Raw genomic sequence first — 18,686 nt, 5'->3', positions numbered from 1 at the left:
TCATCAGCAAGTGTGAAGATTATTTAGAATTATTAATCATGATATTATAACTGGTTTACCAAAAATATATTAAATAAAAATCTATTTTATCTATACTAAATTATTTATTAATCTTTTAATTAAGTAGGTTTTACAGCAGGGGCTTTAGGTTTCCCTCTACCATGCAGAGATTGCTGTATGATGCTCGCTGCAGCAGCGCCTTGCAGGAATGTCTCCTGAAAATTAGTAAAATATGTTTAATACGTTAATTATAAATAAGATAATATAATATTATCTACATTGTACAATCCTACAGACTTAAAAAAAACGGAGTTAATGTTTGTAGTGTCAAAATAACTGGTCCATAGTGCATTGGATACAATATTGTTATTTATATAGAAAGTTTATTTGCAGTTCAGATTATCCGAAATCAAATCAAATTAGCAGATAAATTAATTTAATGTTAAATGAAAGTTAGCTTTTATTTAATTTAAGGTATGGACGAGCGACTTATTGTTAAAAACTGAATATCTATGCTTGTGTGTTTGTTGTTTTCATTTATCAGTAATACATATTCACAAGTGTACAAGTAATTAGTATAAAATATCCTAATAAATAACCAAAATATACTCACTATGCCATTCTTAACTTTCTTGGTCCACGGCTTACGAGTCGTCGTGCTCGGCAATATCCCGGGCACTAAAAGGGAATCTCCAAGCACATTTCCTATGCACAATACCACAACAATGAATAATATTAATTTGCTCATAGTTTACACCTCTGATGCTAAATGGGAAATGACGGTATGCTACTTTGAACACGGCCTTATATGAACTTTTTTTGGAATGCACATAGGTAATGGTTAGGCTAGTAGCAGACTTATTTTTTGGGTGATTTATGGAGTAGCTAGTTGAATATTTTCGGGTTATGAACATAATTCATAATCCGAATTTAATCATGATCAATCGGCTCTATACCCACGCATATTTTAAGCTTTTTCTATACTTATTCATCAACAACAACATTTCAAGAGAAAGGCAAAGTCTTACTCAAATTTTTATTAAGGTAGTCACTACCTACACGAATTTATTCTAATATTTTAATGTAAATATTATAAAAATACTAGTAAAATCATATTTCATAATATTCTTCTATAGTTTAAGTAGACAAGAGAAAAAGCTTTGAACAATCCGTGCCTATTCCAATTAGTAGTTAACCTTTATTCATCCTAGCTTATTAATCCTACTAATATTATAAATGCGAAGAATCCTACTACTAATATTTGTGAGGATGTGTGTGTGTGTGTGTGTGCGTGTGTTTGTTACTCTTTCACGCAAATACTACTGAACCGATTACAATGAAATTTAGCACACATATAGAGGGTAACTTGGATACATAGGATAGGTTTCATCCCGGAAATCTCACGGGAACGGGATCTATGCGGGTTTTTCTTTCAAAACGCGGGCGAAGCCGCGGGCGGAAAGCTAGTTTATTATATTAGTAGCGATAAATTCTACCCAAACGCCATAGAATTAAAAAAAAATTGCATCACTACTGAAACATATTTTAATCCCATATCTATTCAGGCATAGTCGGGTCAAGCTTGTTCTTATAACGATTCGAACTCACCTATGGATTAAGGAAAAAGGTAAATATCAGATATAAGGAAAGTATTCTAGCTAAATGTATTTTCCCACTCGTTTATTGTTTATAAATTATTCATTACACAACCTACAGTTTTTAGAAGCACGTGGCGTCGGTTATTTTAATCATTTTTTAATAACTGTTATATAATACGATAATTATCGCAATATTCAATATATTATTATAATAATTATTTGTTTGAGATCAAATGACTCACATGATATAATTATGATGTTGATGTAATAACAAATATGTTATTTTTAAACTAATTAAAATAAAAATAAATAATAATTAATTTATTCCATGAATGGTCTCTATACTTGTTAGCGATCGACGTAACGTCGTTGTAATACAAGTATGTTTAGGAAAATAATTTAGTGTGTAAGACGGATAAGACCGCACAGTGCTCAATACGAGCAAGTCAGTAAGTACGGTAACCAATGACGAACGAGTATTATGTAGTCGTTATCTCGCTATAGTGTAGAATTGTTAATTTTGTTTAAATAGTACGTTTTTGAAATTATTAAATTGTAGTTTATTTGTAATAGTAAATTAATCGTTTGATATCGTATCGATAAATAAATAATTTGGTTAAGGATACATTATTGTCGATAAATATAATATTGTTATCTAGCTTTGTTATCTGGGTACATTAATTGTAAAATTATTAAAATAAATAAAGCAGTAATATTTGGAAATTGTAAAGATTAAAGATCACAAGAAATAATGAATAATGCCTTATTTAGGACTTTCACCGCTTATTTCTTGTTGCCGTATTTGTAAAATGTTACGAACAATAAATACCTAATAGTTGCACAGTAGTTCTCACTTTAACAGTCATGAAGCATTATGTTTGTAAATAGATTATTATGTTATAGTGGATATAGATTAGCATAATAATAGTAACCGCATGTCTTAATTGTTGTAAGTTAGAAATATAGCATAATTATAATCGCATGTCTTAATTGTAAGTTTGACAGTATTTTAACTTGTTTATTTTATATTTTGGTATTTTTGGATACAATTTGTTGTAACTTACATACTTAGTCACAAGTTGATATAATATAGTTCATTATGGAAACTTCTCACATATTACGGTGATGACGTTGTTATTGTTTAAACTTGAAATAATTGTTAATATTTTGCATTATGTATAAAACGTAGTTGTGTTTTGTAAAATCTTTACGAAATATTACGTTAGCGCAGCATATGAGGCTACATTACATGTGTGAGCATTGTGCTATGCATGCGCTTTTAGAAGCAGTTTATTTAATAACGAGGAAATATTATGGAAATGTTAATTATACTTCAAAATAGAGCATTTTGTTATTTGTTAATTTTGATAATTGGTCATGTGTAAATTAAAGAGAATAAGTAGTTTACTTGAATTAAGGAAAAGTGTGTTACAAATTATGCGCAAGTTTGGTAGTAACCTTTGAATTTGTATATGTTTATAATTATTTTATAAGACAAATTGTATGCCATTGTAAAGGTATTTTTGGTTGTTTTATATAATAATTGTTTGTATTATCATATGTTGGAATTTAATAAAGTTACGAGAAAGAAAAGGGCTGGTAGATAATACACGTAACGTACGATTTGATCGGAGAGCATCGGCTCTCCGTGCGGTAAAACTTCGCCTCGATGACCCCTCCGTCGAGCGTAGGTAAATAGAGTCAAGTGAAGTAAAGCTCAGTCAAGCTCTCGCAGTCAACGGAACACAACGCTCTCTACGCACGGAATTGAAGATCTCACCAGCCCTTGAAAGCTCTACATTGAAGAAGTAACGCTGACTTTTATTTCGCTACGTTATTATAGCGAAGCCCGCGTGCTTCGCTCGCGGAATAAATCCCTCGCGTCTACATACGGGCTGTGACGGCACACCGCGTTTCCACGGGCGCTAGCAGAAGCGTCGGGAGTGGACGTGAACCAGCTACGAAGGCGTTCACTCAGTGTGCATAGTCACACAAGTAGCGTATCGGCCGTGTATAAACATTCGCGTGACCTGCGTACGGGCACGCTCGTACTGCGTCTACCGCCGCGATATACACGGTCGCATATATTGTATCCACGCTACAACATTTTTGGTGCATTCGAGCCGGATTCTGCATTACAATTTGGTTAAATACAGGCCAGATACTGTATTTTATGGTCCTTCGATTGAAAAGGAAAACGCGTGAAAATGCCAATTACGAGATCGCAGAAGAATACTCCACAAGGTCGTCAGATGTCAAGCAAAGAGGATGATAGTCGGTCCTTACAAACGCCGACTAATATTGCTATGACGACAGACACATTGAACATACAACAGACTGCCGAGAACAAGGAAGAGACCTCTGCGCGCTATTACAGGGCGATAAGTGAAAAAGCGAGGTCCGTACGCTCCACAGAGTCAGCTGCACGAAGACGACGTTTGGAAGCTGAGCAGGAAGTGCTACAGCGGGAATATGAAGTAGCACAAGCAGCTGCACGTCTATCGCGTGTTAGATTGGAAATTGCACAATGCGATGAAGAAATTGACGACTCTACGATTGATGATAACGAATTTACGACGGAGTGCTGTGAAAATACGAAAAAGACAGCGGTATTGGATGGAGAGCGCGCTGCCAACTTATGTTCGCTTGACATAAAAAATGAAAATGTTACATCAAAATTCATCGAAGTGCAAACATTGGCGGATGCATTAAAAGAAGTTATATGCACAAAAAATAACACGGCGGCGTCGCAACCAAATTATATGCACGAATTGCCGTTCTTTGTCGGCAGTAGTGATGAATGGATTGCATTCAAAACAGTTTATGAGGATACAGCCCCATTGTTTAATGATGTACAAAACATGGCGCGATTACGCAGAGCAATAAAGGGTCGTGCACGTGAAGCAATAAAAAGCTTGCTTTATTCAGCCGCTAAGCCGAATGACGTCATCGACTCGCTAAGACGCCGCTACGGTAGAACAGACGCTTTGGTTCTAGCTGAGTTAGACAAACTACAAGCATTGAGAAGAATAACCGATGATCCACGGGACGTATGTATGTTTGCGAGCCAAATTAATAATAGTGTAGCTGCTATTAAGGGCCTTAAGCGACCCGAGTACTTGCTTGCGCCACACATTGTGAAACTAATACTAGAAAAACTACCACAATCGTTTCTATATCGGTGGTATGACTACATCGGCGACGAAGAAAATAGTGTGTCCGATATAACACGTGTTTCACAGTGGTTGAATCGGGAAGCAGATAGATGTGGATCTCATGTGAGTCTTGGTGAAACAAACAATTGGAGAACAAATCGGAAGAATGTGTATTATAGTGAAGGAAACAATGTTACGAATGAACATACGGCAAATTATAGTGTCAGTGAAAGTAAGGACACGTGCCTTCACTGCAAGAAAGACCACGTGTTAAGTGAGTGCCCACAATTTATGAAATTATCCACACATGAACGTTGGGATGTGGTAAAAAAGAATCGTGTGTGTTTCAATTGTTTAAAAGGAAAACATAGAAAGGAAAATTGTAGAAAACCACCTTGTAAAAAATGTAAACGGTGGCATCACTCGCTTTTGCATGTAGATTACACCGTGCAAGAGCGAGACAGCGATAATGTGCCTTGCGAACCAATAACAACGAATGCAGTAAATAACGTGTGTGCAACAAATATGTCACGAGCTTACTTGAAAATGGTTGAAGTACAAGTTTTTGGGCCAAAGGGCTCTGAAAAGATCATGGCTTTATTAGACGAAGGGTCTACAGTGACGTTGCTAGACTCATCAGTAGCAAATCGTATTGGCGCTAGTGGTGTAAAAACAGAACTTGTGTTACAAACAGTGGGTGGAAAAAACATTGTAAATAGTCAATCTGTAGTGTTGAACTTAAAATTAAAAGGTGTACATAGTGACAAAGTGCGACAAATAAACCAAGTGTGTACAGTGGACAATTTAAAACTAGCCCCGCAGTTTCTTATAAAAGAACGTATCGAACAGTATCGCCATCTACGTGAGTTTGCTGAACAACTTTATTACGAGGCTAAAGCGCCTTTGTTACTAATCGGGCAAGATAATTGGAGACTCATGGAGTCTAAACAAATACGAAAAGGAAGAACAGGACAACCGGTGGCATCACGAACAGCGCTAGGTTGGGTGCTTCATGGAATTGATAGAAATAACACGAGGTCAGTAAATGTTGTGAATACCTGTTTCTATGCAAATCCAGGCAATGTAAAGCCTAATTTTATAAAGCAAAGCCTAAAAATAACACGAGGCCTACAAGTGAAAGATTATGCACTTACAACGCATAATAATACTTGCAATATAAAATTAATTAATAGAAAATATGAACATGTGACGAGAAAGGGCCGATATAAAAGTTACGGTAATTGTTCTAACATGTCTCCTACAAAGGCATTTAGACAAAGAGTGCCCTCTCAATATAATATGAAACAAAAGCCGAATGTTCACTATGGTGAAATTATTAATCGTCGAGTACACTGGCCCCCCAAACAACATGGGAATTGGAAATATAGAAAATTTGATCCTGATGGGATAACAATCTACAACAACTTGAGTGGAATATCATCGATCGCTAATCACAGAGGTTAGTGCTATGCACGAGGGGGAGGATGTTAGCGATCGACGTAACGTCGTTGTAATACAAGTATGTTTAGGAAAATAATTTAGTGTGTAAGACGGATAAGACCGCACAGTGCTCAATACGAGCAAGTCAGTAAGTACGGTAACCAATGACGAACGAGTATTATGTAGTCGTTATCTCGCTATAGTGTAGAATTGTTAATTTTGTTTAAATAGTACGTTTTTGAAATTATTAAATTGTAGTTTATTTGTAATAGTAAATTAATCGTTTGATATCGTATCGATAAATAAATAATTTGGTTAAGGATACATTATTGTCGATAAATATAATATTGTTATCTAGCTTTGTTATCTGGGTACATTAATTGTAAAATTATTAAAATAAATAAAGCAGTAATATTTGGAAATTGTAAAGATTAAAGATCACAAGAAATAATGAATAATGCCTTATTTAGGACTTTCACCGCTTATTTCTTGTTGCCGTATTTGTAAAATGTTACGAACAATAAATACCTAATAGTTGCACAGTAGTTCTCACTTTAACAGTCATGAAGCATTATGTTTGTAAATAGATTATTATGTTATAGTGGATATAGATTAGCATAATAATAGTAACCGCATGTCTTAATTGTTGTAAGTTAGAAATATAGCATAATTATAATCGCATGTCTTAATTGTAAGTTTGACAGTATTTTAACTTGTTTATTTTATATTTTGGTATTTTTGGATACAATTTGTTGTAACTTACATACTTAGTCACAAGTTGATATAATATAGTTCATTATGGAAACTTCTCACATATTACGGTGATGACGTTGTTATTGTTTAAACTTGAAATAATTGTTAATATTTTGCATTATGTATAAAACGTAGTTGTGTTTTGTAAAATCTTTACGAAATATTACGTTAGCGCAGCATATGAGGCTACATTACATGTGTGAGCATTGTGCTATGCATGCGCTTTTAGAAGCAGTTTATTTAATAACGAGGAAATATTATGGAAATGTTAATTATACTTCAAAATAGAGCATTTTGTTATTTGTTAATTTTGATAATTGGTCATGTGTAAATTAAAGAGAATAAGTAGTTTACTTGAATTAAGGAAAAGTGTGTTACAAATTATGCGCAAGTTTGGTAGTAACCTTTGAATTTGTATATGTTTATAATTATTTTATAAGACAAATTGTATGCCATTGTAAAGGTATTTTTGGTTGTTTTATATAATAATTGTTTGTATTATCATATGTTGGAATTTAATAAAGTTACGAGAAAGAAAAGGGCTGGTAGATAATACACGTAACGTACGATTTGATCGGAGAGCATCGGCTCTCCGTGCGGTAAAACTTCGCCTCGATGACCCCTCCGTCGAGCGTAGGTAAATAGAGTCAAGTGAAGTAAAGCTCAGTCAAGCTCTCGCAGTCAACGGAACACAACGCTCTCTACGCACGGAATTGAAGATCTCACCAGCCCTTGAAAGCTCTACATTGAAGAAGTAACGCTGACTTTTATTTCGCTACGTTATTATAGCGAAGCCCGCGTGCTTCGCTCGCGGAATAAATCCCTCGCGTCTACATACGGGCTGTGACGGCACACCGCGTTTCCACGGGCGCTAGCAGAAGCGTCGGGAGTGGACGTGAACCAGCTACGAAGGCGTTCACTCAGTGTGCATAGTCACACAAGTAGCGTATCGGCCGTGTATAAACATTCGCGTGACCTGCGTACGGGCACGCTCGTACTGCGTCTACCGCCGCGATATACACGGTCGCATATATTGTATCCACGCTACAACAATACTTGTGTTCTAAAACTATTTAGTTCGTTATAAGATAACGATCAGTCTAATCTTTCAATTATTATTGATTTATGGTTATTATTTTTCTTAAGTTCCCTTTTTTATTATGACGTGACTTTTTGATTATGTACTTTTAAAGAATTACATACTATATTTTAGGAAGTAAGGCAAAAAAATATTTGAAAGTAAATTTACGCACTCCACGGCGCGCATTTGAAAATCGGCTCACGTATCAAGCACTGATGAGAATACAGTAATCATAGTGATTTAATTTAGGCTGTATATCAACAGGATAGTCATAAAAGTCATCTTTTTATTATTGAGGTGAGTAGTATTTTACTAAGTGGAGTTTAATACAACGATAATGTTGAAGATAATTATTATTATTACCTAGCGGCCTGTGTCTTCATCTGAACGAAATTCTATAGGTAGTAGGTACAGTCTACTAAAGTAGGTAGTAATAATTAGTCATAATATTAACATCAAATTTCAACAGCGTAGCTAATTAAATAAAAAATGGAATTTGGTGTCGACGAATGACACTCGAAATCAGTCTCTACCAGGCACAAGAAACCAAAAAAGTAGGGATATTAAATAAAAATAACACGAAAGAGTATACAATTCATTTCATGGCACATTAAACATTTATAAATGCAGCTTATAAGTAGAGCTCTTAATTAATATTATATTTGACTATTTTAATTCATTTCAATAAGCAATCCTCTGTTTCTTCCTCTAATTACCTACCTACATAATTATTAACATGACGGCTTAGATTATTATCGATGTAAAGAAAGTAACAAAAATGTTGTTATATCTATCTATAACTTTTTAATTAAGCTGGGTTTTTTATACTTATAATAACTTGACTAATATCAACTTTTGTCAATGCTTCCTTCTTTTAGGTTTAAAAAATGTGTAGACATCATGCGCAGTGCTGGCTATGTTTATTGCTCGTAATCCTTTACCCTGAAACAAATAATTCAAATGAAAACAGCATAATGTTAGCAAAATTCATAATCATTTCATTTTGTTGGTTTTACCATAATTTTATAATATATGTACCTACATACCTAGTAGTTTTACTATGTTGCAGTTGTAAAGAATACAAAACAGTCAAATTAGAGACGGTCCCTTTTTATTATTTATGTACATTAATTATGTATTCACACATAGAGCCCATATTATATTCATGTTATAAGCATGTCTATTCCGTCGTAACTTTTTAAATATCTCTACGGATTTGTGTAGTGTGTTATCTTAGTTGAAGATATTATGTTAGTAAGTTCAGACTACAGTTCTGTATTGATTTTTTATATTTAAAAATTAAAAATTTAATTGGAAGAAGATATTTACTTAAATATTAGCAATACCAAGACATCTTGTATGATGCGTTATTGTTATTGAATTATCGATTATGTTTATGTTTAGCTCTTACAATTTATAATTGGATAATATTATGTACTGTTGGTTTATCTAGCAACAACAACAACATTTAAAATAATTTAATATTTTCTGAATAAATGTTAAAACTTAAAATAAATATGTAACACTTCTTATGTCCTAATAACTAAGGTTACGGCAAATAAATTAAAAAGTTAATTCGTCGAGACAAAGCAAAACAGAATATTAATTGTTTTAATTATTAATACTCACAACAACTTGCGCGCCTTTTTTGATAGCGTTTATCGGTATTTTACCCGGCCTTGCTTCATTTGAACTAATTGTTAAGAACACACACAAAAACAAGAAAAAAATCTTCCCGAAATTCATTTTGATATTTTATACGTTTAAAATATGCGTGTAAATGAGATGAATTCATAACTCAGAGTTATTATATATACTTGTTTTTATCATCTTCGCATCGTTATGGGTATTCACCGTGCCCGGAGCGGTACTTCACAAAACTAAACAATAATAAAAATAAACTGGTTATTCTTTGTTTGCTTCTTTGAGACTGTGCTTATTTATGTGTACATAAAAGGAGTGTGTTAAACAATATCTAAATATGTAATCATAACATAAAAAAGCTATTAAATTAAATATATGAATGAATGAATGAAAAATACTTTATTGCATTGTAGTCTTGTCTTTCTTATATGTATTTGCATAAATACATATAAGAAAGACAAGACTACAAAAACAGCAAAGGGTAGCCTTATCGCTAGGTAGCAATCTCTACCAGGCAACCCAACAATCAGAGGAAATATAATAAGTACCTGTATGTGTTTATAGAATAGATAGGAGCATTTTTAAAATGTAATTTTAATTATCTTATTTTTCTGATTTATGTTCACAATAACAGTTTTATTGGTAATTCAATAGACAACTACGGAAAATATTATCAATAAATACCTACCGGAAAGTACTGAATTATAATTTTTTCTTGTTACTATAACTAAAAAACAAAAATACCATGATCACATACATAATATGATAACACAGTTAACTAATAACAAAAGGATAACAATGACAATATATCCAAAAGTTTATGAACCAAAATCCCCTACACCCGAGTTGGTACATTTCTCATTATCATGCTGTTGACGTCACAACTACGTGTCCTCACTAACGAGTGTTCACTATTTGTTTATTAATTCTTTATTAATAAAGAATATAACAAATATTGTTTATGCGCACTTAGATTATAGATTATCTGAAGTATTTAATAGTTTTTATATGCGATAAATTGTTAAGTATGCTTTTAAATAACAACAATGTGGAATTTAGCTTTACGTATTTGATGTACGTGTCTTAAAGAATAAAGAATTTTTATTTATTATTTATTTATTTAGCTCGTTAACAAATTATTATTAGGCATTTATTAATAATCTGTATTTGTTTTATTACTCCCATAAAGTTGAGGCACTATGAATACAATTCATAATATTGCCTTACAATTTAATAACTTGATTAATACTAAGTTGATTATAGTACGTTATAGATAGTAGACGTTAGTCGTTTGATAACAATTATTATAACATAAAACAGCATATTGTCGTTTAGTTAATTAATGCAAATTAACTACAATATATGCGTAGTTTCTATTACAACATTATTTAGGCAAAATAATACTTCATTTTAATTGCATTTTAATGATAGCGTGTTTTATTATATTTAATGAATACCTAATCAAATGGAGTCATTAGTTTTACATAATAATAGGCAGTTTAACTAAGTAATTTGAAGAATTATGGCGCTTCCGTTAAATATTGATAATATAGTTAAATCTTGTTGATGTTATATATTATCTTTCTATCTATACAAATATTATAAAGCTGAAGAGTTTGTTTGTTTGAACGCGCTAATCTCGGGAACTACTGGTCCGATTTCAAAAATTATTTTTGTGATAGATAGCTCATTTATCGAGGAAGGCTATTGGCTATATATCATCACGCTACCACCAACAGGAGCCACGGGGGTGAAACCGCGCGAAATCCTCAGCTTATATTTTATGTTTCACTTCTTATAAATAAAAGTACATAAATTCAATGTTTTAAATTGTTTATTACATTATTTAATAATTACAAAATACTGTACGTTTATTGGTATAACAATAAAAAATTAGGAAAATTTAATACTCGATTAATTCGACTACCTACTAAAAATGTTGTAGACAATAATTATAATACTTAAATCATAAATGGGTTTATTTACTAATTAGTTATAGATTTTAATGTCTTCTATTTTTTATATGTTCGTATACTTCATGTGCCGTCCCTGCTGCGCCGAGAACGCCAAATCCCTTTTTCTGAAAATAAAATATTATTAATAGCATAATAATTTATTGTAAGTTTTTTGTTCTTCTGTATATCTAAATAATTATACAATAAGTAATATAACAACAGACTCATCTTCTATAATATAAAAATGAATCCCAAAATGTGTTGGTAAGCGCATAACTTTAGAACAGCTGAACCGATTTCTTTAATTCTTTTTTATTATATTCCTTGAAGTACGAGGATGGTTCTTATGTAGAGAAAACGTGAATATGTACCACGGGCGAAGCCGAGGCGGACCTCAAACAAAAATAAATGTTTAAATTTGATTTTTTAATTTAAAACATACAAAAATTATATTATTTTGGGTGTGCTTCAAAAATATAAATTGAATGAAATTTGAAAACGTTACCTATTGCTGTTTATTATTAATGAATATTTGGATATAATATAAATAAATATTTCTATTGTATCTATTCAATTAAAAATTCCACAGCTATTAACATTGTCCACTAAAATATTTTAATTAGAACGCTTTTTAAAAATTATTTACACAGATTTATTAAATACAACATAATATTCAATAACCAAGATATTAATATAGAAAAATTGGTTGTCTGTAAAGTCGGTTTACTGACGAAGCTGTTGAACGTGACAACGTCCGATTGTGCTTCTTTGTCGCTCGTTCCGCGCTCTCGCTTGCACTTCAAGCCACATGGAACGCCTCAGAGCGAGGTAACGCCGCATGAGTCATGTTTTTTCGTGCGTGCAACCGGCTCTATCGAATTATAAGACGTTGTCACGTCAAAAATGTTAAAAAATAAATATAAGATTATACTTACAAGAACATGGCCGCCCTTTTTAATAGCGTTGACGTTAACTTTTGGCGCGCTTTCTGCAGAGCGCGCGAAAAGTGAGAGCACCGCCAATACGATCAACATAAACAGACCTGTCAGCTTCATGTTTACTTTTTAAACTTTTAAAATAATAAATATACTAAAAGAAGTCGCTGTTCTGACTTACAAGAACTGAGTGACTTTTAAATTACAATGCTGGTTTATATATTGTATATTTTACATTAGTTATGCATTACCAATACTAACAAGATGGGTTTCCCCATAGTAGTTTACATTAGCACCATAATTTGGTTTTCTCCTTTTGAAACATTTGTACAGGATAACGTTTTTATTGTTATAATATTTGATGGGGTAAATTTGATAAGAAACAATTTCCTGTTTATTTATATCTGGAATAAATATTGTGCCTTCTAAAGTTATGTATCACTAGCTGCTCCGCGCGGTTTCACCCCCGTGGCTCCACTCCTGTTGGTCTTAGCGTGATGATATATAGCCTGTAACCTTCCTCGATAAATGGGCTATCTAACACCGAAAGAATTTTTCAAATCGGACCAGTAGTTTCCAAGATTAGCGCGTTCAAACAAACAAACAAACAAATAAACTCTTCAGCTTTATAATATTAGTATAGATTTGTTGTGTCACTTTATACGCAAATAAGTTTTATTATATTGATGTAGTTTTTCTACCATTATGACTCTTAAGCATGCGCGTGCTACAAGCTTTTAGAAGTCAGGTAGTAGTTATGGAATTATTTCAATAAAGTTCATGGACTTTGGGGTCGGAACTTTTATAACGAAAATATAGTAGTATAGTTATCGAATTTATAAACGAACAAAATATAGGAGTAGTATAGTTATCGAATTATGAACGAAAAACGAAGTGTCGTTTATCTTAATTTATTAAAAACTGACAATATTTTTATGAGCTTTATTTTTAGCAGTTTCTTCAATGTATTGCAATGTGTAGTACCATACTAAATTTTATCTTTGGTAATAGGTAATAATATGTATAATACGTATATGATGATTATTACGGACTACAGACTAAAACATGCTAAATAACCGAATTTAGTCAATTTACTATCACATAAAAGTTAAAGCTTAAATTTAATTTTACACGATAAAAGTTGCTCTTTAGTCTTTACTTGTCCTATAAAATAACATTAAAATATCAAATTAAATGGTACATACTAATTTGTAGCCTGTAGGGCTTTTCGCGCCCTTGAATAGCGTTAGCTACAGACTAGGTACCTATTAATTCTGTGCTTGTATGTGTAAGTAGGTAGGTACTTAACTATTTTAAGATAGTGGTTCTGTGTATCTTATAAGAGCTGTAAACCCGCCTTACCCGCCAATAAAAGATAATTTTTTCGATTTTTATATTATTTTATTTATTTTATAAGATAAACTTTTACCTTATTATAGTCACACACAGAGGTATACGTAAGTTTAGTTTTTGTTTACAAGTACATAATATCTATACTTAATATTATAAAGCTGAAGAGTTTGTTTGTTTGAACGCGCTAATCTCAAGAACTACTGGTCTGATTTTAAAAATTATTTCGTTGTTTGATAGCCCATTTATCGAGGAAGGCTGGCTATATATTATCACGCTAAGACCAACAAATGCGGAGCCACGCGGGTGAAACCGCGGAGCGCAGCTAGTGTTTAATGTAGGTAATTAAAATACATTGGGTAATTTATGACGACAATTAGTTATTATTATTAGCTTTAGAGACTCGTTTGTACTGATTAAGATCGATAATAATATTCTATTATTGTGTATGTGTTAAAAAAAGAGCAGTGGTGGCTCAGTGGTGAGACCTCGGACTTTGAATCGATAAGTCCGGGGTTCGAGACCAGGCGAGCGCGCAGGAAATAAATTGATTTTTCAATTTATCTGCGCATGTTGTAACATCACCACTGCTCGAACGGTGAAGGAAAACATCGTGAGGAAACCGACATGTCGAAGAATTAAAAAGTTCGACGACATGTGTCATCCGCCAACACGCACTTGGCCAGCGCGGTGGATTATGGCCTGTACCCTCATAGGAGGCCCGTGTCCCAGCAGTGGGAACGTATATGGGCTGATGATGACGATGATGATGAACGGAAATGTATGTAATCCGTCATTCTTTAAAATTCCTAGGAAATGTATGTAATTCCTAAAATCGCACGGAAATGTATGAAATAAATTATTTTATACACATTGCCTAGGAAATCTATACATTTCCTAAGTAGCTATCGGAAATGTAAAACATCTAAAATATTGGAAGGTACGCGGGACAAGGGGTGTGTACTGTGTATGTCGCAGTCGGATTGTATAATCCGCCGTATTACAAACGGCCGGCATTTTGTAATATGCCGATGCCCAGTGCAGCGGGACAAGGGGACTGATTACTTACCAAATGAAAATTTGATTTGATTGAATATAATTTGATTTAAGAAATGTTAATTAGTAAGATAATATGAACATATTATTATTATTGTACGGTATACAGTGTTTTATTGCAGAAATCATTTACTTTGTACTGGGAATATAAAATTACGTTAGCTCTTATCCAAAAATTTTGACAATGATGTTGTTTAAACGCTAAACTCTAAAGTATGCACTTAGTATTGTGGACTCATCATCACTGCATAGTATAAAACAAAGTCGCTTTCTCTGTCCCTATTTCCCTATGTCCTTTTTATGCTTAAATCTTAAAAACTACCCAACGGATTTTGATGCGGTTTTTTTAATAGATAGAGCGATTCAAGAGGAAGGTTTCCTACTACGATATTGGAATTATATACAATTCTGAGGAAGAGTACACATTTCCTAGGCTATCTATGCATTAAATAGTCTACATTTAAATAAAAAAAAAAATTGCCTTTTGTACATTTAAATCCATTAAGATATTATAAAATAAGATTAAACCTAATGTACAAGAAAGAATAAATAAATAAATAAATAGTTTATTAAACAATATTTTATACAAATCCTAAATGGTATCAGAATTGTACACATTTCCTAGGATTTGTATACAATTCCTTGATTTCATACATTTCCGGTAACATATGCAATGACTTAATAAGCTGGGTTCACCCATATTTTGTTTTGAGATAGAAAATAAATAAAATAAAATAAATATGACTCATAAAGGTTATGTAGTAATTTACTTAATCTGTGATAAAGGAGTTTAAAAAATGAAGACAACTTTTGTTAAAAAATGTTAGTAAATATGGTTGAAAATATAAAATAATGCGTAGGTAGCAAAATAAAATCATTGACTAAAAAAAATAAACGTGTCTAATAGTAGCACAAATTACACAATGAACATTATTGAATACGTTGTAAATAAAAGAAAAACATAGTTTTTATAACAAGTTTATTGAGGTAAAAATAATTATCCAAAAATCTTATAGTGGTTCGTGTGGTTCTTATTTTTAAAATCTTACAATTAAACTAGACATTAAGTAATATTATCTATACATTCTGATCATAATATTATTTTATTGATGTCTATTTTTAACATGTTGGTACACCTCATGGGCTGTGCCGGCTGCGCTGAGTACTCCAAAGCCTTTTCTCTGAAAGGGAATATAAAAATACATTAGCTTTTATCCAAAAACTTTGACAATGATGTTGTTTAAACGCTAAAGTATGCACTCAGCATTGTGAACTCATTACTCATGTAATGAACAAAAATACAAAGAATTGTAATCTTACACATGAATAAATGATTACAGAATTTTATTTTTAATCATCAATCGGCACTCTACTTTTTATTCCAAAAAAGGATGCTTATTGCTTAATTCAATAAATAATACTCACAATAACATGGCCGCCCTTTTTAATAGCGTTGACGTTAACTTTTGGCGCGCTTTCTGCAGAGCGCGCGAAAAGTGAGAGCACCGCCATTACGATCAACATAAACAGACCTGTCAGCTTCATGTTTAATAATTAATAATTATTTAGTGTATTGAATTACTTCGACTTCCAAACTGCGAATGATGTCTGTTTAGCTATTTCGCAGTATATATGTAGAAAATTTCTACGCATTAGCAATATTAATAAGCTGGGTTTTCCATTATAGTGACGAATGGGTAAGTGGCTTCAATCCCTTTTGTAAACTAGAGGGAAAATCAAACATTCCTTTTGTTCGTTAATGAGTTTTATGGAAAATAAATTTAATAAGTTTAATAGTAAAACCGATAATCTATTAATATATGGATAAAATATTCTGTCGTTGCAAGTAAACTGTGAAGAACCGATTTGGCTGAAATTCAGTATGAAAATCGATTATTATAATTATTATGAAGCTCTTGCTAACATAATGCCAGATACGATAAATAAATAATTATACATATTATTAAGTACCTACATTATTATCTCTACCTACTTTGAATTTTTTTGTCATTTTACTCTATCCAAATGGAAATCGATTCTCATCTTGATTCCCACTAATAATAAACATGCGAAAGTTTGTAAAGATGTGTGTGTGTGCGTTTGTCAAAAAATTCAAATCGTTGGAGCTATGTTCGAGCTCCTGCATTTTCAATGTTCCAATGGTTCCAATTCAATGAAATAAAACCTTTCAGCTTTCTTAATCATTGTAATTTATTTATTTAACTTCATAGCTTACAGATTTATTGACTTAATCTAATTAGGTATACCAATTACGAGTTTATAATTATTATCGTTTATATATTTTAACAGTAACTCAAAGAGTGGTGAGTTGTGTGTGTGGGTGAGTGCGTATTCATGATTAAAATGTGTTAGGTACCTACGTTTGATAATATTTTAATCACATTAATTTTAAAAGGAAGGTAAGTAAGTCATTTTGATATAATCTGTATGAGGTAAACGTTTAGTCTAAATCATCTTCATAATTAAGTTCCCTCATGTTCCCTGTGTGTCACCGCCTCCTTGGTACAGTAGTGGTTAACGCGTAGTCCACGCGGGGTCCTGGGTTCGATTCCCGGTGGAGACGAAGAAAAAAAAATGTCTCGTCTGGCAGGACACAGAAGGCTGATCGCCTACTTGTCCCTTAAGAAAATCGATCAGTGAAACAGATGTAGGTATAATGCATCTGCCCCTTACCCCACTAGTATAGGGGACATGGGACTTCACATGTTCCCTGTGAGTCGCGATATTACTACTTACGTAATTAATCATATTTAATTTAAATTTTTATATAGGTACATAGGCACAATGAAAAACAAACCACATTTTTTTCATTTTACTTATATTTATTTAGTCATGACACAACAAATTAATAAATTTTAATATATTATGCATAATATATTGTGTTATCTATCCATGGAAAATGTCATGAAGAGCGTCGAAAACACCGAGACCACGACTCTGTAACAAAAAAAATCCATATTATGTAGTTAATGAAAACGCTGTGGTGTATATATAACAATGAAGAGACATGTATGTATCAACAAAAATAGCACGATGATAATATACTGAAAATTATGAACTTAGTGCTGTGTTAAGATTTCTCCTAGACGGCTGTAGGAAAAACGATATTATACTAAGCAGGTACAGGAGTAATTGAAAAAGTGAGCAAAACTAAATATAAGTAGTTTAGATATCTAATCATAAAAATGAATAAAAAGAAATAATTTAATATCCATTACTTCTCTGTTGCAGTTAAAACTAAAAGATACCTCGAGCATTACGTCAAACACTTATCTGGCTAAAGAAATAAATCGATTATTACTACAATGAAAATTAGAGATTTTACTATTTTATAAACTCCAAAAAGCTACTTACAACGCCTTTTGCGCCTTTTGCAATATGTCCCCATTTCAACTTTGGCGCCGCTTCATTGGATCCCATAAGAGCTGTTAATACCACCACTATCATCACGAATAAGGCTGTCAGTTTCATGTTTATTTTTTAAACACAAATGTATACAAACTCAACTGTTTCGGATATCGAATGATGCTCTACAATAGTTGGCGTGGTATTTAAATACCACGAGCTCATCCCAATTTTCAATTAGGCGTTTAATCAATCTTTTACAAATCTTCGGAGTCGTTAAAACTATATTATACTTATAAGCGATTTAATTGTTTATAACGTTCTATTAATTCTAATATAAAAGAGATTTGCTT

The 18,686-nt window shown here is 32.5% G+C and overlaps 2 protein-coding genes across 2 annotated transcripts; both read right to left on the bottom strand.

Moving 5' to 3' along the window:
* Nucleotides 1-8,608: 8,608 nt before the first annotated feature.
* On the bottom strand, nucleotides 8,609-18,459 carry LOC123696910 (virescein-like). Its single transcript, XM_045643298.1, has 3 exons — nucleotides 18,389-18,459; nucleotides 9,657-9,705; nucleotides 8,609-8,969 (listed from the first exon to the last, which is right to left on the bottom strand). The coding sequence occupies exons 1-3, from the start codon at nucleotides 18,457-18,459 to the stop codon at nucleotides 8,886-8,888; spliced, it is 204 nt and encodes a 67-aa protein (XP_045499254.1). The 3' UTR covers nucleotides 8,609-8,885.
* Nucleotides 11,488-16,560, bottom strand: LOC123696911. Its single transcript, XM_045643299.1, has 2 exons — nucleotides 16,393-16,560; nucleotides 11,488-11,751 (listed from the first exon to the last, which is right to left on the bottom strand). The coding sequence occupies exons 1-2, from the start codon at nucleotides 16,510-16,512 to the stop codon at nucleotides 11,674-11,676; spliced, it is 198 nt and encodes a 65-aa protein (XP_045499255.1). The 5' UTR covers nucleotides 16,513-16,560; the 3' UTR covers nucleotides 11,488-11,673.
* Nucleotides 18,460-18,686: the final 227 nt, after the last annotated feature.

The sequence above is a fragment of the Colias croceus genome, chromosome 13 (assembly GCF_905220415.1).
Source record: "Colias croceus chromosome 13, ilColCroc2.1".
Lineage (NCBI taxonomy): Eukaryota > Metazoa > Arthropoda > Insecta > Lepidoptera > Pieridae > Colias > Colias croceus.
This window is presented reverse-complemented; position numbering and strand designations above follow the sequence as displayed.

Coding starts and splice junctions, on each gene's coding strand:
- LOC123696911 (XM_045643299.1), bottom strand. CDS start 16,512: ATGAAGCTGACAGGTCTGTTTATGTTGATCGTAATGGCGGTGCTCTCA. Junction 11,752..16,392: donor AAAAGGGCGGCCATGTTATT/GTGAGTATTATT, acceptor TTTTATTTTCAG/AAAAAGGGATTTGGCGTTCT.
- LOC123696910 (XM_045643298.1), bottom strand. CDS start 18,459: ATGAAACTGACAGCCTTATTCGTGATGATAGTGGTGGTATTAACAGCT. Junction 9,706..18,388: donor ATGGGATCCAATGAAGCGGC/GCCAAAGTTGAA, acceptor AAATGAAGCAAG/GCCGGGTAAAATACCGATAA. Junction 8,970..9,656: donor AAAAAGGCGCGCAAGTTGTT/GTGAGTATTAAT, acceptor TATTTGTTTCAG/GGTAAAGGATTACGAGCAAT.